The sequence below is a fragment of the Drechmeria coniospora genome, chromosome 02 (assembly GCF_001625195.1).
Source record: "Drechmeria coniospora strain ARSEF 6962 chromosome 02, whole genome shotgun sequence".
Classification (NCBI taxonomy): Eukaryota; Fungi; Ascomycota; class Sordariomycetes; order Hypocreales; family Ophiocordycipitaceae; genus Drechmeria; species Drechmeria coniospora.
The window spans coordinates 6,508,036-6,532,233 of NC_054390.1; the positions used below are offsets into that span (position 1 = coordinate 6,508,036).

The 24,198-nt window shown below is 56.3% G+C and overlaps 7 protein-coding genes across 7 annotated transcripts; 3 read left to right on the forward strand and 4 right to left on the reverse strand.

Annotated features, from left to right (window-relative positions):
- Positions 1-207: 207 nt before the first annotated feature.
- Positions 208-10,382, reverse strand: DCS_04898 (uncharacterized protein; the record flags this gene model as incomplete). Its single annotated transcript, XM_040802204.1, has 16 exons — positions 208-2,452; positions 2,498-2,975; positions 3,027-3,431; positions 3,549-4,791; positions 4,838-5,086; positions 5,141-6,275; positions 6,325-6,614; positions 6,669-7,315; positions 7,371-7,982; positions 8,476-8,785; positions 8,838-8,898; positions 8,952-9,394; positions 9,446-9,727; positions 9,781-10,042; positions 10,109-10,260; positions 10,305-10,382. The coding sequence occupies 16 exons, from the start codon at positions 10,380-10,382 to the stop codon at positions 208-210; spliced, it is 8,892 nt and encodes a 2,963-aa protein (XP_040657237.1).
- A 420-nt stretch (positions 10,383-10,802) lies between these two features.
- Positions 10,803-12,393, forward strand: DCS_04899 (uncharacterized protein; the record flags this gene model as incomplete). The annotated part of the gene is made up of 2 exons (XM_040802205.1): positions 10,803-11,730; positions 11,780-12,393. The coding sequence occupies 2 exons, from the start codon at positions 10,803-10,805 to the stop codon at positions 12,391-12,393; spliced, it is 1,542 nt and encodes a 513-aa protein (XP_040657238.1).
- A 225-nt stretch (positions 12,394-12,618) lies between these two features.
- DCS_04900 (AIG2 family protein) lies at positions 12,619-13,563 on the reverse strand (the record flags this gene model as incomplete). Its single annotated transcript, XM_040802206.1, has 1 exon — positions 12,619-13,563. One exon carries the CDS (start codon positions 13,561-13,563, stop codon positions 12,619-12,621), a length of 945 nt encoding a protein of 314 aa, XP_040657239.1.
- A 953-nt stretch (positions 13,564-14,516) lies between these two features.
- Positions 14,517-15,530, forward strand: DCS_04901 (uncharacterized protein; the record flags this gene model as incomplete). The annotated part of the gene is made up of 2 exons (XM_040802207.1): positions 14,517-15,311; positions 15,369-15,530. 2 exons carry the CDS (start codon positions 14,517-14,519, stop codon positions 15,528-15,530), a joined length of 957 nt encoding a protein of 318 aa, XP_040657240.1.
- A 296-nt stretch (positions 15,531-15,826) lies between these two features.
- Positions 15,827-18,091, reverse strand: DCS_04902 (putative methylcrotonoyl-CoA carboxylase biotin carboxylase chain; the record flags this gene model as incomplete). The annotated part of the gene is made up of 3 exons (XM_040802208.1): positions 15,827-15,889; positions 15,945-16,023; positions 16,080-18,091. The coding sequence occupies 3 exons, from the start codon at positions 18,089-18,091 to the stop codon at positions 15,827-15,829; spliced, it is 2,154 nt and encodes a 717-aa protein (XP_040657241.1).
- A 716-nt stretch (positions 18,092-18,807) lies between these two features.
- Positions 18,808-19,791, forward strand: DCS_04903 (uncharacterized protein; the record flags this gene model as incomplete). Its single annotated transcript, XM_040802209.1, has 3 exons — positions 18,808-18,915; positions 19,161-19,335; positions 19,385-19,791. 3 exons carry the CDS (start codon positions 18,808-18,810, stop codon positions 19,789-19,791), a joined length of 690 nt encoding a protein of 229 aa, XP_040657242.1.
- A 361-nt stretch (positions 19,792-20,152) lies between these two features.
- Positions 20,153-22,994, reverse strand: DCS_04904 (putative transporter C5D6.04; the record flags this gene model as incomplete). Its single annotated transcript, XM_040802210.1, has 5 exons — positions 20,153-20,225; positions 20,275-21,679; positions 21,729-22,227; positions 22,293-22,426; positions 22,943-22,994. The coding sequence occupies 5 exons, from the start codon at positions 22,992-22,994 to the stop codon at positions 20,153-20,155; spliced, it is 2,163 nt and encodes a 720-aa protein (XP_040657243.1).
- Between the last annotated feature and the right edge of the window lie 1,204 nt (positions 22,995-24,198).

A 24,198-nucleotide genomic window follows, 5' to 3' on the forward strand; every position in this document is an offset into this window, starting at 1 on the left:
CACCCATTCCAAGCATACGGCTGATCCATGCCGCCGCTACACTGAGCGTATGCCTGTCTAAACGACGTGATCCCCTCAAACACACCCCAGACCGACTCCGCCCAGGTACTTATTATTGTGCGCTTCCACCTGCGCAGGTAAACGTATTCGCACACGCACGTGCGTGTGTATGGCATCCCATCACATTGCATCCCTCCTCAAGCACCCCTACAGAAACGGACACCAACCAATGTACATGGCAGTCAAGTTCCGGGCATCGACCGCTTGCTCAATCAGCTCGGCCACCTGTCCCTCGACGCTCAGCGGAATGCTCTCGTTCGGCAGCAGTCCCCGCACCTTTCTCTTGATGCTGTCCACCACGCTCTGCGGCTGCAGCCGGACCGCCGAGTCGCCCTTCCTCGACGTCCGCTTCTCCTTCTGCAGGTCGAGTGTCGGGTCGTAGATAAAGGCCTCCAGGATCGTCATGAGCGTCTCCTCTTGCTGCCGGAGGATGCTCAGCGTCAGCTCCGACGACTTTCGGAATGGTCCCTCGTAACCGTAGATGCCCATCGCCGCCACCATGTTGTGTGTGAGCCGGAACGGCACTCGCTCGGGCTTGAGGAACGTCAGCCCCTTGTCGAAGAGGCAGTTGAAGTCGACGTGGAAGATGCCGCCGTTGCCCTCCTCGAGGTTGACGTTTTCGCCGTGCCGGTCGCCGAGGCCGAGGATCGTGCCCACCATCGACATGACGGCGCACGAGCGCGTGTATCGCAGCCGTGCGGCGAACCAGGCGGATGGATTCGGAAACTGCTGAATGAACCACATGGGGAGTACCGGCGGGAACCGGCCCAGGACGTCGTCGGAAAATATCCTGCTCTTGCTGTCCGACAGCGACGCCTCGTCCATCAGCTGCTTCAGCATCTGGTAGTCGGGGTATATCTTCTGCGAGTTGTATATGTTCAGGAGGATCTCTCGCATCGTCCTGATCCCGGGCACCCACTCGATGATGCCGCACTCCTCGTTGAGCGGCACGACGGCGTACGTTCGGATGTACAGCTGCCTCCGGCTCGAATCCGCATCTCGCTTGAGCGACCGGTTGATGATGCCGTTGAACTCCATCAGTCGCTGGTCCGTCCGAAGGTCGTCCTTGGGCTTGATCAAAAGCATGTAGCTCTTGCCGTCCGATCCTCGCGCCGTGAGGCGTCTAGGCTTCGCGAGAGAGCTGAGGACGAGAACTTCGTCCAAGAAGCACTGAATCGTGACGACGTCCCGCGAAAAGGCCTTGTGCTTCTTCACATGTTCCGACACGGCGGGGAGCGTCGCCGTGAGCGAACCCTCCACCGGCACAACCAGTGGACAGGGCGTGCACTTGTGCTGGAATCGGAGATCGCGCGAAAGGCTGGCAGTCACCGACTTGTTGCCGTGGAAATCGCCGTGGTGGCAAGCGAGGAGGAGCTGATCCGCGAGCTTCTCGCCCGCCCTGATGAGGTACTTGAGATCGTGCGCCGTCCCGTCCACCTTTCTCGAAATGCTCTGCAGAGTTTGCACGATCTGCTTGCCGCGAGCCTTCCGCTCGGACACCTGCTTCGTCGTGATGGTTCCGATGAGACTCCAAAGCGCTTGCCGAGGATGCGCCTCCACCACCTTGACGATGATGTGCGTCAACCGCTCAAAAACCTTCGGGTTTGGATGGGCGATGCGCGCCACAATCTGCGGCAAGGCCGTGTAGAATATGTAGGCCGGCAGTCGGTGGATGTACTTGTCGAGAAACGCGTGGAGCAGATTCAGCTGCTCGACCCTTCGCTTGTGCAACTCCTTCGAGAGTGACACTTTGCCTTCGGGCGGTTTGTCCACCTGAGCGCCGAGATCCAACCACAGGGTCAGAATCCGCGGAAGGGTTTGAAAGATGTACTTGGTCCCCGAGTTCAAAGACCTGACGTAGTTCTCGATGACTAGTCTCGCAATTTCGCCCGTCACGTAGTTGTCGCTTTGATCGTCCGCCTTCAGCGGTTGCTCCGACTCCAAGACCTTCTTGTAATGCCGCCCGAGGTAGTAGTGGCCCTTTTCCCACGTCGAAAACGTCTTGGGAGGCTGCTGGTACCTTTCTCGAAGCGCTCCGGCATGCGACTGCCCCGAGGCGTCGAGCCATTTCGCGAGGAGGAGTTGGGCCCTGGCAGTCACAAGCTTCTGTTGGCTGTTCTGCTTTCCAGAGCTGGTATCCACCGTGCTCGCGGATGTCCCCGTCTGCGTCATGAGCTTGTTCCGTTCTATTGCGCCCTGGAGCATCTGGATCGCTTTCCTATGATGCTTGTCACGCCACAAGAGCTTCGCATTCTCAATCGTTGCTGCGTCGTCTCCGAGTTGAGAGGCGTGAAGTACCGCATTGAAGGATTGATGCATGGAGTTTGATTTTCGTGCGAGGCGAGCGCTGGCAAGCCAGAGGGATGAGATGTCGAAATCACCAAATTTGGGCCTGGTGAATTAGCAAGGACGGCGGACTGGAACCGCGAGAACATACCTTGTCAGCTCCATGGCAGCCCTCCTGATGCCCAAGAGATACTGCTTGTCGACAAAGTAGGCCCCGATGACCTCGAGGCGACCGTCCAGCAGTTTCATCGTCCTCTTTCGCTCATCCTCTTCCCCGCTGGATCCGACAATGGCCTCGACATCAGCAAGAACATGGCACTTCAAAAGGAGCTCGTGTGCCGCCTGCAGGGAAGCCGTGGCCGAGCTGGTCATTTCGAGCGCAATCTTCTCTCGCATGCCGCGAACAGCCCTGTCGAATGATTCAGGGGTGCATTGCTTGTGCAGCGACCCGAACAGCGCTCCCACGGCGATGTTGAAGTCTTGGACAGCGCTGCCGTGAAATCGACTGGTAAATTTGGTGAGGCTTTCCCATCGACCCGTAACCCAAGCAGCTTCGACTGCAAATGGCATGATCTTGTTGTCGCCGAAAAGGTCTGTCCGCATCCCTTCCACGTGATTCAACAGCACATCTAGTCGGGTCAGCAGTGTTCTTGTGTTGCTATATTTCGGTGTGTACCAACCATGTTGCCCTGCCTGCTTCAGGCAGTTGAGAAGGTCCACCTGAACGTCGACGCTGTCCGGCTGTTCTGCAAGCTGCATCTCGTACCATGTCTGTGCCGCTGTCCATCGACCTGCTTTTTTGTGGCTTAGAATCTGTTGGTGAATGTCTAGTGCGTGGAGATGGGTCGAGATTCCCTCCAGACCGTCTGGCTCGTCGATGTTGGCGTATATGTCTTGTAAGCGTTCCAGAGATCGATTCCGATCCCCAGGCTCTCTCTTCTGCTGTTCCATTTTTTGGATGTGCCGTTCCAGGTGAAACAGTGCTCTTGCGTATTCGTTGCAATCCGTTGCTCGTTGCGAGATTAACTCGGCTGGAATACCGTCCAGGACTTTCTGGATGCTCGCGACACTTTCCTTGCCAATTGCTGTGGATTTAGACGTCCGCTTAGCTTGCACCCATCTCATTGCGTAATCGAGAACACGAAAGACGGCCTAAATTGGTCAGTCCATATATTTGCCTCCGTATCAACGATTCGTTATACTTGCATGGCAAAAGCGCTTCATTTCCTCCTGTTCAGTGTATGTCGCGTCTTCCGCTACACGGTGCTCCAAGACGCACATCAACTCGCCCACCACTTGATCCTTTTCATCTTGGGTGCTGTGGCTCCCCAGAAGTATGTGTAGCACCAGGTAGGGAAGTAGGAACTCTGCCGTGGACAGGTCCTTAACGCGAATTACACGAGCGAGAGGCTCAAAGATGAGCTGGGCGAGCGCGTTCTGCCCTTTGCGGAGAAGATCCATGACGAAGACCCTGAGCCAGTTTCCGTAAGGTCTTTTCGGCTGAAAGATAGGGTATTCCACGGTGACAGGGGCCATTGGCGCTACCATATATCGCGAACTCAGAAATGGTGCCAAAACTTCGCGAATGTTTTCGGGCAGGCCGATCCACTTCCGATAGACCGTATCTCCGTCAAGGTTCCCAACTGTATGCTGCGCACAGGCGGCCCTGACGTCACACCGATCGAGTAGTTCCTGCATAGCATATGAAAGAAATCCTTGAAGCTTCGTGTCCGTTGCAGACAAGAACGACGGAACCAGCACTTCTTCCAACAGAAACAGTACAAAATCTGTCGTCTCTGGAAAGACCTCAAAATTTTCCAGAACGGCAATAGATCGTTGCTCCCTCACGGATTCCATTTGATTAGAGTCTAGGCAGCCGATAAGCCCGATGCATTCAACGCAGAGTCGTGAAATATCCATCTGGATGCCGTTGTATTTGCACGCGCAGTCGAGAAGCGCTCTCAGAACGATGGTAATTGCACTGTTTGGTCGCTGGCTCACCGCCGAGGTATGTAGAGAGCTCTGGTTGTCTCTCAAGTAGGGGACAAGCTCCGTTAGAGCCTGATGAGCAACGCCTGAGTTGTCGTGCGCGACCCGCGAGGCAAACACATTCAACGCCTCACCTGTGGTGAGAACCGACCGCCAAGAGAGCAATGTCGACTCGACATCGCTCAGTTCAGCAATGTGCGACAGGGGGGGGAGCTTGCAGATGTATTCCATTATAACTCGCTCGTGCTTGTCCAAGAGATATTTGAGCATCTCGTGCGCAGCCTTGGCGGTCGTCTTGTTGAACGTTGTCCAGTAACGGTTGATGATGAAGAAGGTTGTCTCAATGAGCGCTTCAACATCCTCTTCATCGAGATGCGTGATCATGGCCGCCCAGCACGACAAGCTTACTTCGCGCAGGGCATCCTGAGAAATCGCAGACAACAAACATGCCGACATCTAGTACTGTCAGTCAAGAAACACTCCAGAGAAGGATTGGACATACCTGTGGTCTGGCGATCCTCGTGTACGACTTGCAGACCTTGATCATTTCTTCCAAAGTTCTGATACAGCTTCGTTGTTCTAGAATTGGAGGTTGCGTCGATACCGAGTCGTTGATGACATCAGTCAACCGCGCCATGAGCCCAAGAATATGCGACTGCAGAAAGCGTCCCACAACATCGCTCTTCTTGTTCCTGGTTTCATTGCTAGCGCTCATGATGGTAGTTGCCAGCAAGCGCAGTGCTCTATGGGCCTGTGAATGTCAGCAGAGTGGTGGCAGAGAAAACCGAGTAAGGGAACGCCCTACCACTTGCTGCCGAGTGGCATCGCCGGAGGCTGCAGACTTCAACAGTTCCATGGCAATCAAGACCGGTTCTGACTGGAAGAGGTCGAGAAGTGAAAGCGGATGAAAATGGGCAGATATTTCATTCAGTCGAGACTTGACGAATTCTTCCATGTTGTCTGGGTCATGCACTAGCAAAAGAGCCAACGTTGCAGCGAGGTTGGTGCCGTCCAAGAGTGGTTGCCATAGCTCCGTCTCCTGGCGGGCTTCGGCAATCTTTTGGATGACGTCCTTTCGTTTATCCAATACGAGCCATGGTAGCGCATGTGTCTGTATGAGCAACAAAAGCTCGTTGACGGAGATTTGTAGCAGCTCTGCAATGGCTCGGCTGCGCTGAGGACGCTGGATCATGTCTTTGGTGGCCATGTAAGCTAGGCTCTTCCAGAATGGTTCGAACATTCGCCGCGGGGTTGTTGACCGAGACTCTGCAAGGTTCAAAAGCTCGTTGAAAGCAAACGCAGAGACAATGCTATTGCTGCTGCCCAGATACTCGAGGAGCTTGATCAAAATTAGGTTAAGCTCATCATCAGTAACGATCTTGCCCAGTTGGCCCCACGCCATGATGCGCGTTTCAACCAAATGAGGCTGGTCATTCTCGGACATCGTTTTGAGAGCTGCGATAGAGTAGACGCGATTGCGGCAGAGAAGGTCCTCGTCCACCGTACTTGTCGACTTCTTCGGAATGAATGTGGCTAACGTCCTACCAGCAGCCACCCTAAGCTCACGCACGGAGCTATTTAGAGACTGCAGACACCAGTTACCGGTGATTGAATACTCAATATTGAGGAAGCCGGCATCTTCGCAATGGAGCACAAATCTTCTGAGGCATATCATGGTTGCCACCCGCGGACGTCTCGACTCTTTGAATACAGGTGACTGAATCAATTTGCCGATAATCAATCGAGCCTCACTCTTTGAGGTATGAGAGGATGGTGAGCGAGCGGCTGTGCCACCCCCCTCGCAGATGACACATCTTATATCGGGGGACAAGGCAGGCAGCTCCCAAGTTTGGTCAAGGCCATCTGCTAAGCAGCAAATTCTTGAGAGCAGATCGACAGCAAGGCACTGGTTAGCTTCGGTAGCTGTCGCGAATCCTTTCCTGCGAATCGTTAGTTGGAGTGAAACCGTCAGATGTGGCTGCTGCTCACAAGAATAACTGCTCAAACACTACGACATCATCGTCATCATTAGGAAGGTCTATCTGCAGCGTTTCATAGATCGCCTGTATGATTAAAGAATGCCAGTCGTTATCCTGGGCCGAAATCTTTCTCCTCTTGGTGGTGTCATGTCTGATTTGAGCAGGTGTTTCTCGGATAAGGTTCCATCCTTCGACGTACTCGCGCACTTCCCTGGAATGAAACGTGGAGGGATGGAGGAAGTCATCTAGAGGCTGGTGGCGCTGAAAATTTATCACTTGTCGAAGCAGCTTGGCACATTTCTGCTGAATGTCAGCAGTGGCGCATTCAACGAATAAATGTCTTCTTTCACATACCCAAATATCGGTGTCTTCTCCAATCGCCGAGTATTGAGAGGAAAGCAATGTAAGCTCTTGGATGAGTTTCGGGGCGGCCAGCCTCCCGATCGCATACGACTGAATGGAGGCCACGGATATTGCGACCAGGGCTTTGCAGCATGTGAGCCTCGCCTCTTCGCCAGATGGGTCCAGCCGGATCAATTCAACCGGAGATGAGACCATCTCGCTGCATAACAAAACTAGAAGCGCGTTTGCTTTGTTCCGTGTAGACGAACAGTCCTCGTCGGCAGGCGAGCATTTGACGACCTCGAGGGCTGTCTCAATGAGAGGAATGGGGGAGCTGTGCATGCTGGTATCCCATCTCTTTTGGACGTGCCTGAGGTCAAGCCAAGTATCCATGAGCCAGGGTCCATTCTGAAGAAACGATGAGATGCAGGAGAAGGAAGGGTCCTGAGATGTAATTGGGTATGCCAGCACTTTCGCCAAGCTCGCGGCCTGTCGGAGGGCTTGGGCTGCGGAGCCGATGGTGTACGACATTCGGGCGTCATAGCAGCCAGATTTTCCAAGAATCTGTTCAAGCGCAAATGGAGGCGGTAGCTGAAGGCTGATAGAGATTTTCGCATTCGAGGTGGGCAAAGAGGGGTCTTGGAGGCAGTCCAGAGTGCCTATAGTTGTCAGCGACGAGTGGAGGCAACGAAATGGCACGCTTGCCTGTCAAACATGATCGCAAGTATACGCCCAGCGATGTGGTCAATCCCCATAATGCGCCTATTCGAGAGACGACGAGCAAGATATACTGCAGGAATCCCTCGATGGACCCTTCCAATTCCACGCAATCGGCATGTCCGAGTAAGCGAAGGAGCTGGGGTAGCAGCCAGATCCACAAGGCCTCCCGTCCTCGATACAAGAGCTCTTGGCCATTGTTGACAAAAACGAGGACAGATGGTGTTTCTTTGATGGTGAAGCGCAGAAAATTGATTGCTTTCAAAAGCTCCGAGCGGACGTGCGATCGGTCAACGAATGGTTTATCGAGCTTGATTCCTTCCAAAGCAACGCGGCAATAGACATATACAAGCATATGGTTATGTTCTACCCGGTCACTGGTTGATTTGAGAAGCTCAGGATCGTCCTTGACGCGCTGGATGAGGGCGAAGAGGCCTTTCAGCTCGCTACTGTCGTCGGACCGTGTCGATTTGCTGGATGTTGAGATGTTTTCGACAAGTTGTGCAGCAAGAGTCGAAGGAGGCGGGCCAGTTGCGAAGCCAGCGATCTCAGGAGCTGCTTTTCCGTTGCCACCAACATCCTCAGCCATGATCCATTTGACTCCGTCGACTGCCCGAGGCATTCGATGTGGATGACAGTGGCAGTATTACTGGGGTGACGCGACGACAATGAGGGGCATCACGATATCACGTGACCAACTCAAGTCCAAAGCACCACCGACAGTAATACTCAATACCGCAGAGCTAGTACTATTCGAACCATCATCCTTACTGCTTGGTCTCGTTCCATCCAGTTTCCATTTTGATTAGACTTCTTTCACCTCGTCCCAGCTTATCTCGGATGAAGCGCAATCGCTGCCTGCTCCAAATGAGACATGTCCGACTGCCGCATTATATTTCGTTTATTCATGCACATTGATCTACCACCTTGGCACAGTGTAGCCCCCAAGGTCTCCAGTTCTATGCCTCCTCTGATCCATTCTCCATGCGCACCCAATGTCCGCTTGCTTTCAGTCTTCATATTGTACGGTGATGGCATCATGCGTCATCCCTGTCATGGTCAGACCGCGACATAACCGGCAATATTGCCACCTGCAACTCACCTCCGAGCTTGGCCGTATATGTTATCATGGCTGACCCGTAGCAGGCCTCGATGACGCCACTGAGACAATAGTATCGATGCCAGCCCATCAGTCTCATCCCCGCCTCCTCCTTCGCGGCCGTTGGGATCATGTCTAGATCGAGACGCAGGGTGGCGACGCAGTATGTCCTCGAGTTGACATGCACCGGCGGCTTCCCCTCGTCGTGGTGGGCAAATATTTCAATCTCGGTTTGCGGCGACTGTCCACCGTTGACGGGGATATCGCATTGATACTCGATGGACGACGGTCTATCCTCTGGATACGATTGACCCTTGCTTGGCGTGTTGGTTTTCTTTGTCAGCGATAATCTGGGGGGAGCTCACCTTCTCGATGAACCAGCACATCTCTGCCACGACCATCTCCTCTTCCTTGGCCGACCAGAAGCTGAGGCCCGAGTCAGCCACAATCATGATGGTCGATTCTAAGTATTGGCTTACGCTTCCCTCGGATCATGTCTCATCATGTCATACTTTGCCAGAAGGCAAGTGCCGTACGATTTCCTCGCCACTCGCGATGCGATTTCCACTTGCGCCGCTCCTGGCTGGTATTGGTTGAGGCCATGGATCACTGCGCCTTTGACGACAGCGATCCACCCGTTGTCAGGCTGCAGCACCTTGATACCGGCGCCGATGGCATCTCGGACCTGGCACTTGAGATGGCGACTTTGCCCGAAGCCGCCGACGAGGACCACGGCAGCTACATCATTTCCTGCCATCGCTATTTGCTCGCTGATAAGGCCAATGACGTCTTTCATGATAGGATCAAAGATGCGCGTCATCATGTCTTCAGGCGGAACCGTAAACCGATTACGCCTTAGACGAAGACTCTCATCGACACGAATGATCAATGGCTCTCCTTTGGGTGAAAAGTCCTTCTTGAACTGTGCTACCAGGTCAGGATCAGACAAGAGACCACGACTCAGCCGACGTACCGATTCAAATTCGTTGAGCGCCAGGACGAGCCTCTCGTCCGTCCAGAACTTGTCACCGTGAATCTGCTTCAAGTACCGACGGAACCTCTTGTTGAGCATCGATGAACCGCACTTGCCGCCGGTGCCACCGGTCACCTCTTTGACCTCGAGCCTGTCCAGACGGGTCACTTCATACGAGATGAGGTCGACTGTTCCGCCGCCGGCGTCGCATACAACAAACTTCCAACCAAGCCGAAGGGCGGAGGGGCTTAGGCTATTGATGGTGTACAGTGCCGCGGCTTCCTGAGAAATGTAAGCGCAGTCCGTCCGGTGGCCGCCCAGCGGGACCGTCTCACAGGCTCTGTGATTAGCTGTATCCTCTGGTTCCCGCAGAAGCCGGCCATGGCGGCAGCACGCTCAGTAGCCTGCTTCGCTGCGTTGGACCAAATAGCCGGCACCGTCACGACAAAGTCCATAGGAGTGGAATATACCACCTCGGGCGACAGACTCTTTTCCAAGACGCTAATGAAATGCCTATAGAGGCATGAGAGGTATATCTTGGTCAGCTCTTGCGCCGACTCGCCATCTTTGCATTCCCTTTCAGGTTCCTCTAGCTTCCTAGTCAATTAGTGTTACTTCTTGTTTCCATCGGCGGGTGGTTGGATAAAGGATGAGCTAGCTAACAGTTTGAAGAATCGATAACGTCTGGCCGACTCGGGGACTTGAAAACCCCATTGCCAGCCGGAAGCGACCCTGCGAAGCTCTGTCGGGACCTTGAGGCTGCTCTGGAACGAATTGGCCGATGGCCAATTTGATATTACGTGCTGGACATCTGGCTGCGCAAGTTAGTCAAAGAAGCCTTGAAGCCTGAGCAGCTTACACGGCTCGTCTCTGCCCACGCGACGCCTGAATAGGTTGTCCCAAAGTCAACCGAGACGATAATTCTCCTGTCTCTCATGCTAATGAGCTGGTTGAAGACATGCGCGATGTCTGTAGCGAGCGATCATGAGATTCTGGATTGATAGTCTGGCTCCGTCAGGTCATACGCAATCTCTTGGCCATCAACTGTGCTGTGTGGATCCAGGAACATCGGACGTTGGTACCCAACAATGAGGATCCTCAGCGAGCTCTAGATTGCGTTTGCTTATGTCGGCAACTGGCCACCTATGTGCCGCAGCCTCTGCTGAGATTGGATGGTGTGGAACTTGACAGGGTTGTTCGCGTATCAAGACCCTGGGTGGTGCTGCATGTTGCAGCTGTCCATGCTGCATCATGCAGGCGGCCAATGTCCACCCTATCGCAGCATCAATCACTCCCAGCATGGATGCAGCGGTGGCGGCCGATGGTAAGGTAGTGGCTGTCCTGACTCAACCGCCTGATGCTCTCTCCGACTCGGCGAAGTAACGTTAGATGGGCATCAGGCATTCAAGGCACGCCTTGGCAGCCCAACAGCCTCGGCCGCATGCTTTTTCAGCTTTGGAAGCAGCTGCAATGTCGCCCCAACGGTCTGTTTGACTACCGAAGGATCCGCCATGATCATTTGGTTCCATCTACGAAGACAAGAGTCGAGCCGCTCGAAACAGATGCGGTTGACACCATGGAGTCTGGGTTTAACAGCACAAATACAGGAACACACAGCGAGGTCTCAAGGAAACCAATGGGGAAAAGGGAAACAAGCCTGGAGACGCCTAAATCTATCCACTCGATTCTGGAAACACAGCTAGCTAATGAAGTCCTGCTGAGACGATTCACCGAGCATGTACTGGACGTACGGCAGGAAGAACTCGAAACGCAGGAGGCGGAAAACAAGAAGTTACTGAAGAAACTCGAGACGCTCAAGAAAGAGCTTTCTGATGCGCAATGCCAGCTCATCGAGTCTCGAAGCCAGTCCAAGGCCAAGTCGAAACAATTACAACAAGCCAAAGACCAGATTTTCCGTCTACAGCCGAAGCGGAAAGACATGACGGAGTCTGAAGCCCAGCAGGCGTACAAGATGCTCTGCGGAAATGTGCAGCGGTGGGTTGGGAACCGTCTGGGTCCCATTCTGGACGATATGGAAACCGGACGCTTGCGACAAGTACCGAGCGGCTCGGCAGCGAGACTCGCGCCTCTCATCAGAGAGCCGGCAAAACGCTGCATTTCCGTGGACATGTCAGACGAGCACCATGTCATCGCCATCATCATGTATTACCTCTGGATAGAACTCTTTGCCAAATCATTCTACTGTCCGCTGGACGACACTGTCGACGACGCTACGGTGACGTGGATTGACGAGGTTGAAGCGGCCATGTCGAAGCTGCCGAGGGGTGAGCGAGAGGAACCTATCATGACCGGAAAGGGGGGCTGACCGAGTAGATGCTGCTCACTGCCGCGAATGGAGAAGCGAGACCCTCACGGCGTTGACGAAAGAGTCGCTCTTCAAATCTCGAAGGTCGGCTTTCATCAGCCTCGTCTCCGAGGAGCTCGCCTCAAAGATGTCCATCCTGGTTCCCAAGATGTCTCCTGCGGAGCTTCGCAGCTCGCTGCGCAGGACGATTGTAGAACCAGCAGCCGACTTGGCACATGCGCTCGACCTTGCGTCCAATATTTACTCTCTTAAATGGCCAGCCCGGAACGCAAGCACACGGCTTGAGGTGTACGAGTGCACTCACCTCAGCGATGGCCTCATCCTCGACCTTGGCGGTACTGGGCCGAATTCCTCCGCCCGACGCAACGTCACTTATCTGTTTGACCTGGCCCCTGGGCTATTTGTCGAGAGGATCGAGGGGGGAAGGAAAGCTCCTCTAAGAGCGATATGCAGACCCAAGGTACTGGTGCATGCAGGAATCGAGGAAGTGCCTAGGGATGCGACGTTGATGAAATGGCTCTGCGACGGCTCGAACCTGTCTGGATCACATGACGGCTTGCCACGGACAGCAGCGCAAAGGAGTAAGATTCCCATCATCCCTTTCCGCCCATCCAATCTCTGACGTCGTAGGGTCGTTTGGACAACCGCCGCTAGGAAAAGGGCGATGACAGCGCTGGTGTCCAGCGTCCTTCGTGGAAAGGGTTGCACAGCTGATTCATCGTCCAAGTAGAAAAGAGTCTTGAGTGACTGAGAATGAATGCGAATGGAGTGATATGCACCCACAAATGTCCCTTGATACTGGATTCGACACATCACGCTGTTAATCTTGACATACAACTCTGTACACCTACAACACCGATCTCCACTCCCAGCCCTCGATTGACGCATAGTCCTCCAAAGTTACGGCGGTCGGGACTTGGAGGAGCCGGCGAAGCGGTCTCGGCGGCGGCGATGCCAACTCATGCAACCGACGGCGCAAATTGGGGGCGCTGGCGTTGTTGCGAATCGTGCGCGCCATAGCTTGCACATACCGTTCATCAGGAGGACGGCCAGGATCAGGAGCTCTCCGGGTGAGAGGGCGCTCGTGAGATTCGAGAGGGTCGCCTCGTTTGACACCTATGTTTTCCGGCTTGACTTTCGCTTTCGTCGAGGACATGCCGTGGTTCCCATCGGGGAGCGCGGACTCGGCTACCGGTCCGGGTATGTACGGACGGATGCAATTGCGGATATAGTCGTCTTTCATGCCGAGGACGCTGGCGTCTGCGAGCCCGAGATTAATGCGGTCGATGTATTCCTCCTTGGGAACGCTGTCCTCGACATGGCGGAAGCTGATGTAGACGAGCGCGTCGTCGTGCCGCTGCTGGCCCGGTGATACCAACAATTCCTGGGCGGCACACTTGGCCTGTCGGCAGACGGCAGCCGGACCTCCCTTGCTGACGATCCAGGACACAGGTCGACGATACAGAGTCCCAGAGGCACGATGCAGTAGGATAGGGAGGTAGCGCTTCTCATAGGCATTTTTGGAGACACCCTCGTTGACGTCGAGCTTGGCCTCGTCCGTTTCGTCAATTTCATAGACGAGTCCGTCAACCCAGCGACCGTCATCGTCGACGGCAACGACATTTGCGTACCCGCGCTGGTTGATCTGCCAGCGGTATCTGCTTAACCGCGCATGGCCAATGTACCTGCTATTGGGGCACCGTCTTTTCATCTGTTTGATATGGAGATTGCTGCCATAGGCAAAGTAGTACTTGGTTGAACGGGGGTTACTCGGCTGCGGCCCGGCCGCCATCGGGACGAATAATGGGCGGAAAACGAGACACGGAGACGAGTTATCAAAAAGCGTCACCCATCCGCAAGGGGCACATTGAGGCTGGGACGTTGTTTTCAGATTCCACACTTGGGACAGGGGCTGCCTCTGCTGGCCGTCTGGCGGAACGAGGGGTCAGCTGCGACTGATGGACGTGGTGAGAAGAGCAGAGACTAACAAGAAAACCGGTCGGTGAAGACGGTCCAGTGTCAGCCGCAGTGAAGCCGCGGTGAAGCTGCATGCTCGTACGAGTATTACTCACGGATTACGGACGCTGCATGTGGAGCACTCGCGCGATGCATGTACGTGTGAGTTGGGCAGCAAGTCAGGGGTCAAGGGCCAGGGGTGTTCTTCGTCACCGCCAATCGCGTGGCACCACGTCCAGGAGCTGGGGTTATTGGTACGGACAGCATCCTGTCACCTGCACCGGCGAAGATGAAATGTCGACGTTGTTCTGGGTCCTGGATGCCTAACCCTTCGGTTGGCTTGTGTTGTGTGAGACTTTGTGCCTTCTAGCATGGGATCACCGCCGCCAACGAATGGGCCAGCGCAGTTCAAGGAGACGTCTTTACGCCTCACTATCGGAGTCTCGAGTTCCATATGCTGGACTGAAATGGAAGTTTTGCATGGGAAGCTCTCGAAGGCTCTCCAGCTGCCTGCAGCTCGGCAAACAATGCACTATCATCGTCAACGATACAAAGGAGCTGGGCGCTGGAAGGGATATTCCAATCAAGCCTCGAAGCCAAGGGCCACACTACTCACTTACTCCCTCATTCACTGACGCAGTCTCTTACTCTCTCGCTCGCTTCATTGCTCAACTACGTACTTGTTCAAGGATAGGCGGCCTCTCTGGTCATATCGGCGTACGTTGACCAGTGTCACACCAGGGCAGGATACAGCATCGAAAACACGACAATCTCGCGAAGAGATTCAACATGATTAAGCACTACAATTTTGGTGTCGAGATCGAAGCGGTTGCAAAGCCGTACGGCGGCGGCGAGGCCTTCACGACCGTCGACTGGTACCGACAACTCGCCCAGAAGTTGCAGAACCGCGGCATCCCGGCCGTCTACGACGACTGCTCCAAGTACAGCAAACACCCAGAATACTATGGCGGCAAGTGGTTCGTCACCCGCGACGGCTCTCTCAAGAGACCGCAGCCCCTCGTCTGTATGGAAGTCGTTTCGCCCCGGCTCAACACGACGCAGCACACCGGTCGCACCTTGTCTGACTTTTGGGAGGCCATGCGCGTTCACTTCCAGCCGCAGCGCGATATATCGTGTGGCGGCCACGTACACGTCACGCCCCTGAGCATGCGCAACAGGTTCTCCCTGCGCTCGCTCAAGAAGATTGCTTTTGCAACAGTCGTCTACGAGGACTTTGTGAGCGCAATACTACCGACACACCGGCGTGAGAATCAGTACTGCAAGCTCAACAGTCAGAGTCCCGCGGCCGGGCTGCGACAGACGCTTGTTCAGGGCAAGACGACGGCGAGTCTGCGGCAGGTCGCCGCCGAGATCAGGGCGAGGCCCAACGAGATGGAGCTGTACTTTTACATGCAGGGCAATCGGTACGTCATGTGGAACTTTCAGAACATATTCCCGAACCCAAAGACGGGTCGTTGCACCGGAACCGTCGAGTTCCGGGGTGGAAACCAGTTTCTGTGCACAAAGGGCACCTTGGCCTGGGTTGCCTTCGTCCTGGCCTTCATCACGCTGGCCCTCAAAGAGGTGCGTATGGGCCGACCCGTAGCTGGGTGGGAAGAAGAGCCTGCTGAAGAGTAACAGGACCTCGTCAACAAGTGCACCACGATTTCGTACGTCTCGCCGGCCGATTCCAGCTTCCTGCGTCGTCTCACACAGTGGTGGGATCGTATCCGCCACGCGGCTAGGAAAAGCAAGATGTGCCGTCGCTTGCCAGACGAGCATAGCAGGATGCGGACGCGGTAGCCGGCAGACGACCTGCACAGTCGAGAAAGCCCGGTGCTACTTGCGAATACAGAGCACCCCAAGATGGTGAGGAACGAACATGTGTCTCGGCGACATTGATGCGACTGAGCGTCGTGGGCAGTATTGTTCATCTTTGGAGGTGATTCGGATTCGCCAGAGTCTGATGAATGCAACAGGAAGTTGTGGGTCGGCAGGGAAAATGCAAGACTCGGGTCAGAACAGGATCACGCATCTAAATCGTCATCATGTTGCTATGACACGTGCAACGAGAATGCTCCTGAACGCCGGTGAACGCCTCATGCTTCCTCCTTTGCCTCCTCCTCAAACAGAACCAGGACGGTGCCAGCCTTGCAAATATCCTACAGCAGTCAGCATACACTGTCGATTGGCGCGCCATTCAGCGACATGACTTACCCCTTCCTTGTGGGCCAGTTTCTTGACGACGCCGTCCTGCGGCGAGCGAATCACCGTCTCCATCTTCATCGACTCGATGCTGCAGCCGTCAGCGGGTCGAAAAGGTCAAAGTGGTGGGGGGTAGCTTGAACTTACACGACGAGCGGCGTTCCCTTCTTTACCTCCTGCCCCTCTTCGACCTCGTTCTTCAGCACTTTGCACGGCATAGGGGCCACGACCGACGCCGCCAGCTCCTTGAGCCCCAGCGCCTTCTCGTACCAGGCCGGCGGCAGGAGCGCAAGGTCCGTCTTGACGCCATGCTGGAAGACGGCGATCTTGGTGTCGTTTTCGCCCGGCTGCGGAACCACCGACGACAGAATCCGCTCCAAGGGAAAGTAGGTCTGCAGCTTGACGAGGGGACCCTCGATCGTCGGCTCGCAGGCGACGTTGGTCAAGAGCTGCGCCGGCTCACCCTTGCGCGCGACGGTGACGCTGTAGAGGCCGTGACCGGTCTGGGTGACGCTGGCCTCGACAACCTGGCCTTCCTGCTCGCTGTAGCCGTCGAGGACCTTGAAGGCCATGCTGCGCTCGGCAGTGGCGGCGGCGTCGCCAAAGCCTAGCGTCTCGCCGTGAGGGGGCTGCGCCCGGAGCTGCAGGCTGATGATGCCGAGTGCGGCCTGGGCGAAGACCTCGTCGCTGATGCGTCTGGGCTTGAAGAGTTCGTCCCTCCACTTGTCGATGAAGCCCGTTTCGACGTCGCCGTCGACGAAGGCGGGCGACTGGCACAGCCGCTTGAGGAACTCGACGTTTGTGCTGACGCCGACGATCTCGAAGGCCCGCAGTGCCGATTCGAGCTTGGCGATGGCCCTCTCTCGCGTGTCGGCCCGGACGATGAGCTTGGCGATCATGCCGTCGTAGGCCTCGGAGACGGTGCTGCCGGAGCCAAAACCCCAGTCCAACCGGACGTCCTCGTCGGCCAGGATGGTGTCGGGAAGGACGGCGTGGACGAGCTTGCCAGAATCGGGCATGAAGCCCTTCTCGGGGTTCTCGGCGTAGATTCGCGCCTCGATGGCCGCCCCACGCTTGCCCATCTCCTGCTCGACCTCGGCCTGGGTCAGGGGAAGCTTCTCACCGGCAGCGATGCGGAACTGCCACTCGACGAGGTCGAGGCCCGTGACCATCTCGGTGACGGGATGCTCGACCTGCAGACGGGTGTTCATCTCCATGAAGTAAAACTTGCCCGTGTCCTTGTCGAGGATGAACTCGACGGTGCCGGCGCCGACGTAGCCGACGGCAGAGGCGGCCATACGCGCCTTGTCCCATAGGTCCCGACGCGTGGCATCGTCGAGGTCGGGGGCTGGGGACTCCTCGAGGACCTTTTGGTGCCGGCGCTGGACGCTGCAGTCTCGCTCGCCGAGAGCGACGGTGTTGCCATGCTTGTCGGCAAAGACCTGGACCTCGACGTGACGCGGGCGCACAATGTACTTTTCCACCAGCATGACCTCACCGCCCTCGCCGAAGGAAGCCTTGGCCTCGGCCCGGGCGCTCTTCAGCTGCGTCATGAACTCATCCTCGGCCAGGACGATGCGCATGCCTTTGCCGCCGCCGCCGCGGACGCTCTTCAGCAGGACCGGGAAGGTGACTTCCCTGGCGCGCGCGAGAAGCTCCTGCTCACCCTGCTCGGAGCCGTGGTAGCCGGGGACGCAGGGCACGTTGGCGGCCGTCATGATCTCCTTGCTGCGGGCCTTGTTGCCCATGTCAGCCATGGCGGTGGCGGGGGGGCCGACGAAGATGATTCCCTCGCGCTCGCAGCGCTCGGCAAACTGAGGGTTCTCGGACAGGAAGCCGTAGCCAGGGTGCAGCGCCTGTATGTTGTGCTTCTTGGCCAGGGCGATGATCTTGTCGCCATCGAGGTAGCCGTTGGCGGGGCCGAGGGCGAGGGACTGGTACCCCGTCGAGGCATGCCAGGAGCCGGCATCGACGTCGGTATAGACGGTCGTCGCGCGGATGCCCATACGCTCGGCCGTGCGGTTAATCCGTATGGCGATCTCGCCACGGTTGGCGATGAGCACCGAGCTGAGCGCCGCCGCTTTGGGTGTCGAGCATGTCGAGGAGAAGCGACGAGGCAGTGGCCTCAAGGGGAGGCGATTGGCACGGAGGGAACGCATGGCTGGCAATCAAGGGGAGGTAGGTGTCCGGAGGTTCTTTCGGCCGTTCTGGACGGCTGCGAGCCCTCGCCTGATGCCGGTCGCCCGTAGGAAAATGTTGGTGGAGGAGGGGACGTTGGCCTCGTTCACGGTCGAGGAGCTTGGTGGAAGGTACGATGCGCTTGAGCTTGTGTGCCTGCCCACTAGTAAAGGTAGGTGAGATGGCCAATGGCAGCCGTGGGGAGCCGAGACTAGCCGCTGGTGGTAGCCGCGACGTCACTTGAAGCTCCAAACCCTTTCTGGAGATACGGAGTATTAATTATTACTAGGTTAGTACGGAGTAATATTACTTAGTAGCTAGCTTGGAGCTACCACCCTGTAAGCCACCAGGTACACTCACTGCAATACATGTACTGGTACGTAATGCTACAGTACACTTGGTGCACTGGCTCAGTGAATGGTCCTCATACTAATGTACGGAGTACTTACTTACAGTACTGTCTGTACTGTAATTACAATTATTTATTACCCACACTCTTATGGGCGGACACTCCGTAATACTGTACTTACTCAAGTATACTAGCGGGCGGCGCGTGACCAACCAGTCCTCGCCCACTTGCTGACCCAGTCAACTCTGTGACCCCACAAGCCGGGCGGACGCCTGTGACCTTTACATCGTTGCTTGATTATTACTCCCTCACCGACATACAGACGCCATCTATTTTCCAACGCCCGCCATGGACAAGATCCCTCTCAACTACGAGGCCTCGGAGGGCGACACGCACAAGCAGGTCACCGGCACGATGCCGTCAGAGGTGGTGCAGTGTCTCGAGAATGCGCGGTTTGTAAGTAAATTACGGCTCCAGCCTGGCTGGCCGTGCTGCTGCCCAGACCTTTCCTGCTGCCCACCGCCCACAACCCTTCGATGCCGAAGGCCTCAATGAGAAGGAGTAAGACGGTTCATCCTCTGCAGACTTCAGCGTTTGGACTTCTATTTGCAGCCATTTTCTGCAGTCATGTTCGCCGCTCGTCATCTCACGCCCCCCCTCCGCTGCCTGGTTCAACAGCGAGCTAACCCCGCTGGCGATAGCTTCACCTCGCCACCTGCACCGACAACATACCCCACGTCTCCCTCATGAACTACACCTACCTCGCCTCCTCGCCGTACTCGACCCGTCCCCTAATCGTCATGACCACGAACCCCGCCTCGCGCAAGATGACCTCCATCGTCGCCAACCCCAACGTCTCTCTCCTCGTCCACGACTGTGCGTTGCCCTCCTGGCCGTCTCCGATCACGACTGATGTGAATGACAGGGGTCTCCCATCGACCGCCCACCCAAAGCCGTCGCCCCTCCGGTGGCTCTCCCGGCCCCGACCACCGCTCCAGCCTCGCCTCTCTCCTGCTGAACCTCAACACCTCGGCCATGTCTAGCATCAGCGCCACCATAGGCGGCTCAGCGCGCTTGGCCCCGTGCGGTTCGGAGGAGGAAAAATACTACTTCGAGAAGCACCTCGAGAACAACACATTCGCCGAGGGTGAGCCGCCTTTCCGCCAGCAAAACAACAGGGCCGAAAGTGGCCCCGCCGGCCACTTTGTAGCCGGGGAGGAGGTCAGGGTCATCGTGGTCGACATCAGAGACGTCCGGATCAGTGACTGGAAGGGCACGGTAAGGGATTGGGCCTTTGTGGCCGATGCTACTCTCGCCAACGGCACGGCATGACGATAGAGGTAACTGTCTTCGCGCATATACTTGTGCAATGCATCCGGTTTGGACTCATGGGTCTCTTGCAGTTTTGAAAACTAAAAGGAACGTCAATACGCGCCCATGTCCTTCTCGGCTGGCTGGCTTCGGCCATGTTCCCAGCTCCGCCATTATGGGCAAGTCTGTCCACGATTGCCGTCTGCTCGGCTCCGTCGCCAATCATAATACAATGTCCGCAATGAAAATGTCAACGCCCAATTAGTATAGCATGCTATGCCGTCCTCGGGGAACTGGATCGATAATGCGGCTGGCCAAGTCCCAGTATTCTCCACCACCACCAACCCACCCCACCCCCCATTCATAGCTTGTCCGGGCGGCATTACAGCGACGCCGCCGCCCAATGAACGACGGCAAGGGCCATCATGACGAGAACCAAGGTGGACGGCAGGATCCTAATCACGTCAGCGTTCAATCTCCCTCCCGAGGGAGCAAGCAACCTACCAAATGACGTAGCTCTGGAACAGGATGCGGCCCATTGTCTTTTCGTACACGTTGTTGATCTGGCAAATCTGCGCCAGCTGGAGCGCGCTGGGTGCACCGGTGAGGAGAAAGCAGACGATGATGAAGATGGGGTCATCGAGGATGCTGATGGGCAGATACTTTGCCATGACGGCCAAGATGGGTGCCATGATGATTGTAGGCAGGACCATGCGGCTCAGCAGTGACGCCACGAGGAGCTTCGTTCCTATCCTCTCCTCCTCCGGGTCGTGAGCGTCGTCGTGGGCCATCGTGTTCCGCGCCAGGTTGGCGCCGAGGACGACGAGGATCAGAGGGACGGCAACGCCGCCGCTCGACTTGACCGCATTCGTCACACTGTTGTTGACAAAGGATCCCTCTTCAAAGAAGAGTTCCTGCAACGAGGGAATCGAGGCGACAAGGACGGCAATCAACATGGCCCACAGGGGAGGGTTCATGAACTCATAGAGGAAGTGGGCCGTCTTCGAAATCGCCTTGGCCAGGAAGGAGACGCAGACCTGGAGAGGGCGTGGCAGCCGTTTGCACAGGCGCGAGAGGGAACAACAAGCCCGCCCCTTTAGGGCGCTCGTCGGCTTGGAAAGGAAAGCCTTTGTCCGACGCCAAACTCCACCATCGGCCCCATCAAGCAGAGCGTCGCCATTCTCGTCGCCACGGGAAGCCGGGGTCGGGCCGTTGGGGTCGCCGCCGTTGCCAACAGGGTGATGATGATTTCCGTTGTGAGAGTGCGACGTCTTCTTGCACAGCGCCTTTCTCGTGCCGAACTCGTCATCGCTCGAGTCGGCCACGGACGCCGTCGAGGTCCCGGCAACAGGGGTGCGGCCTGCGGGAATGTACCTGCGCGAGTCGACGCTGTGGTCCTCATCCTCGTCCTCATCCATCTCCTCGTCCGTGTCGCCGTCGATGCCTTGGATGAGCCCCTGCGCCTCCCGTTCGTCGTGGTCCTCGCGCACGGCCCACTGGCCCTCCTCGGCAATGTCATCGATGTAATCGAGGTACTTGTCCTTGGAGGCGAGCAGCACGTGGTAGCCCCAACTCCAGCGGACTAGCTGACCGAGCTGCTGGAAGATGAGCAGGTACAGGATGCCGCGGGCGCCAACCTCGTCGTCATTGTCGCCGGGGATCCTGTCCCAGTGGAGTCCCTTGATGGTCTGAGACAAGGAAAGCACGAGAGAGATGGGTAGGGAGTTGGAGTTGCCGAAGACGCCCATGGCCGTGACGAAGTTGGAGGCCCGCTTGTTGAAACGAAACACCTTGGCGATCAAGACGGAGACGAGCCAGGACACTAGCGTCTGGACGACAAAGATGGCGGGAATGATGGCGAGGTCGGAAAGCGTCTCGGCATTCAGCTGCGACGCCAGCTTGGTGAAGACTAGGGCGCAGGTCAGCACGCGCAACGCTCGGGCGGGTTGTCGACCTACTGAGGCATGGCGTGAAGAGCATGACGTTGAGGTTGGCGAGGAACCGTTGCTTTTCGGCATCGAAGTGGCCGAGGCGGGCGATGATGTAGCCAGGCAAGCTCACGCAGACGACCTCGAGGACGGCCTCGAAGACGAGAAGGCACAGGTGAGGCAGGGAGGAACTGGCGTCGGGCGGGGCCTGGAGGACGGCCATGGGATATTCGTAGGCATCTCGTGCGATCCTCGTCAGACGGAACGATGCCGGACGGGGGAAGCCGCCTGCCGAAGCCATATAAGACCAAGCAACAAGCGATGCCGACTTGGGTGGTGTTTTCGGGAAGGGTTCGAGAAGGATTCGATTTGACGGGCGCGGTGACGGCGGTCGTCGGTGAGTGGGCAGGAGGCTGCGTCCTCTTATGCCGTTGGACGAGAGCGACGCGAGCACAAGACGGCCGAGTGAGTATAGGGAGCCTGCCGCACTGCTGTCGGCGAGCGGATGAGGCGACGGCCAGCGGGTGAGCTGCGCAGGCCGGGGTCTGATGCAGATGACGTAGCAGCGCAGCGCCAAGATGGGAACGCTCTCACGGTGACGGTGACGACGATGGGGGGGGGGGGTGCGTCGGCGAAGAATAGTATATGGAGGAGAGAGAGGCGAATTGGGAGGGAAATGACGTGCTTGTGCGGTAGTGGCACAACGACGCCGGCGAGGCGAACAAGCACTACGGAGCAATATCAGTATTCGTAATCGGTGTACGGTCTGCGTGTACGGTACAGTACCTTGCTCGACCCAAGATAAGCGTAGAGGGACAGTGCTCACAGGCACCAACGTGTTGTACAGTACTCCGTACCTAAGTTAGTACGTATCACGTAGCAGGTACTCCGTACCAACGACCTGTCTGCGTTCTGCGTATTAATTAGCTGGTGGCGAGAATGGGACGGGCAATGGTTGCCAGCGAGAGCGCCCGTTTTGAGATTTTGAGTATGGTCGAGAGGCGCCAATGCTTTTCTCGTTAGCGAACCTTTCAGATTTGGAGTGCGTCACACACCACAAGCTGGTGGAGAGTCAGACGAGAAGCGAAACGTGCACCGCAGAGGCCGCCAGGTCAAGGAAAATCCTTGATTAGCGCTGCGGCCAGACGCACGCAGCATTGAATTGATGAGAAGATGTACCAGTCTGTTACGCAGACATGTACCTCGTTGTACTCGTAGTTGGGCGTGTATGTACAAGTACTTACTTGTGCGCCGCTCCTGTACGCGACTCGTGGTGAAGCGTCGGCGCACGAGCATGTACAACTACTTCGAGTACGTGCTTGGTGCTGTGCATGTACCCGTAAGTGAACTTGCGTGCCTATTGAGTGAGTGCCAAGGTCCAACAAGACTGAGTTTACGGAGTATACGGAGTACATGTATAATAATACCTACGCTGTATACTTGGGCACTTGTATTTGCAAGGATATGACTGTTAGCAGACAATCTTGCCCAGCAAAGCATAGAGAGTACGTAGTACGTACTTACTTGCATGCACTGTACTTACGTGCACTGTACTCCTTGGGTACTCACAAGTGCAGTAGGTACAGTAGGTGTACAGTAACACACGTATTGTACTCGCTTCGATGTACTTGCCATTCACATCTCGATCGGTACAGCAAGTGTGCAGCATTAATACTGGTACGTACGGAGTACCGCGTTCGGTATTACGGAGTACTTTGCTTGAAATTGTTCGCGGACGTGTCTCGGATAGCGCCAAAGCATGGCATGCTGCCCAATCAGTGGCTCGAATTGAATCGCTTGCCGTGGGAAGATGGAAGATAATTGTGGGACGGGCTGCTTCCGTGCTGCGGCGGCCTCGTGAGGGACAGCAGGCGCCCTTTTCAGGCATGAAGACGGAGGGAGGCGCATGCGACGCCCTCACATCAAAGGTACTACCTTGGTACTGTTCTCCGTACAGTACATCGGCAAGCACCGAGTCGTAGAAGCAGGACAGGTACCGTGGTGCTCATGCACAAAAAGGCACAGGGTTGCAGGTACCTCCCGCAACGCCCATCTTCAAGCCGCGGTATCAGGGCAACTGGCGGTGGTCCGCGTATGGGATCTCAAGTCTGTACAGTAAGAGTGCTGGGTCCATGTGGAAGTCGTTCATTCTGCGTCCGTACGGAGAGTTGTTGTACGGTGCTCTACTGCACGGCACGGCACTGTGCTGAACTCTGCTCGTGGGTTTTTTGCGCACTCCGTTGTACGGAGCACGGAAGGCAGTGCATATGGATATCTACGTGGACTGCAGGTACACTCACTCGGATATCGATCAAGAACGTGTGAAAGGCTGTCTGCATACTGTAGGTGCCGTGTGGAGAGAGCTGGCCGAATCTGGCGGCTTCCGTTGGTGGAGGGCGGCTGCGAGGGCATCATCCTCGTCTCGACTGGGCCTAGGCCTCGGTTGCCTTCCATGGTACTACTCCGTATTTACACTCCGTGCATGCACACCTCCGGTTCC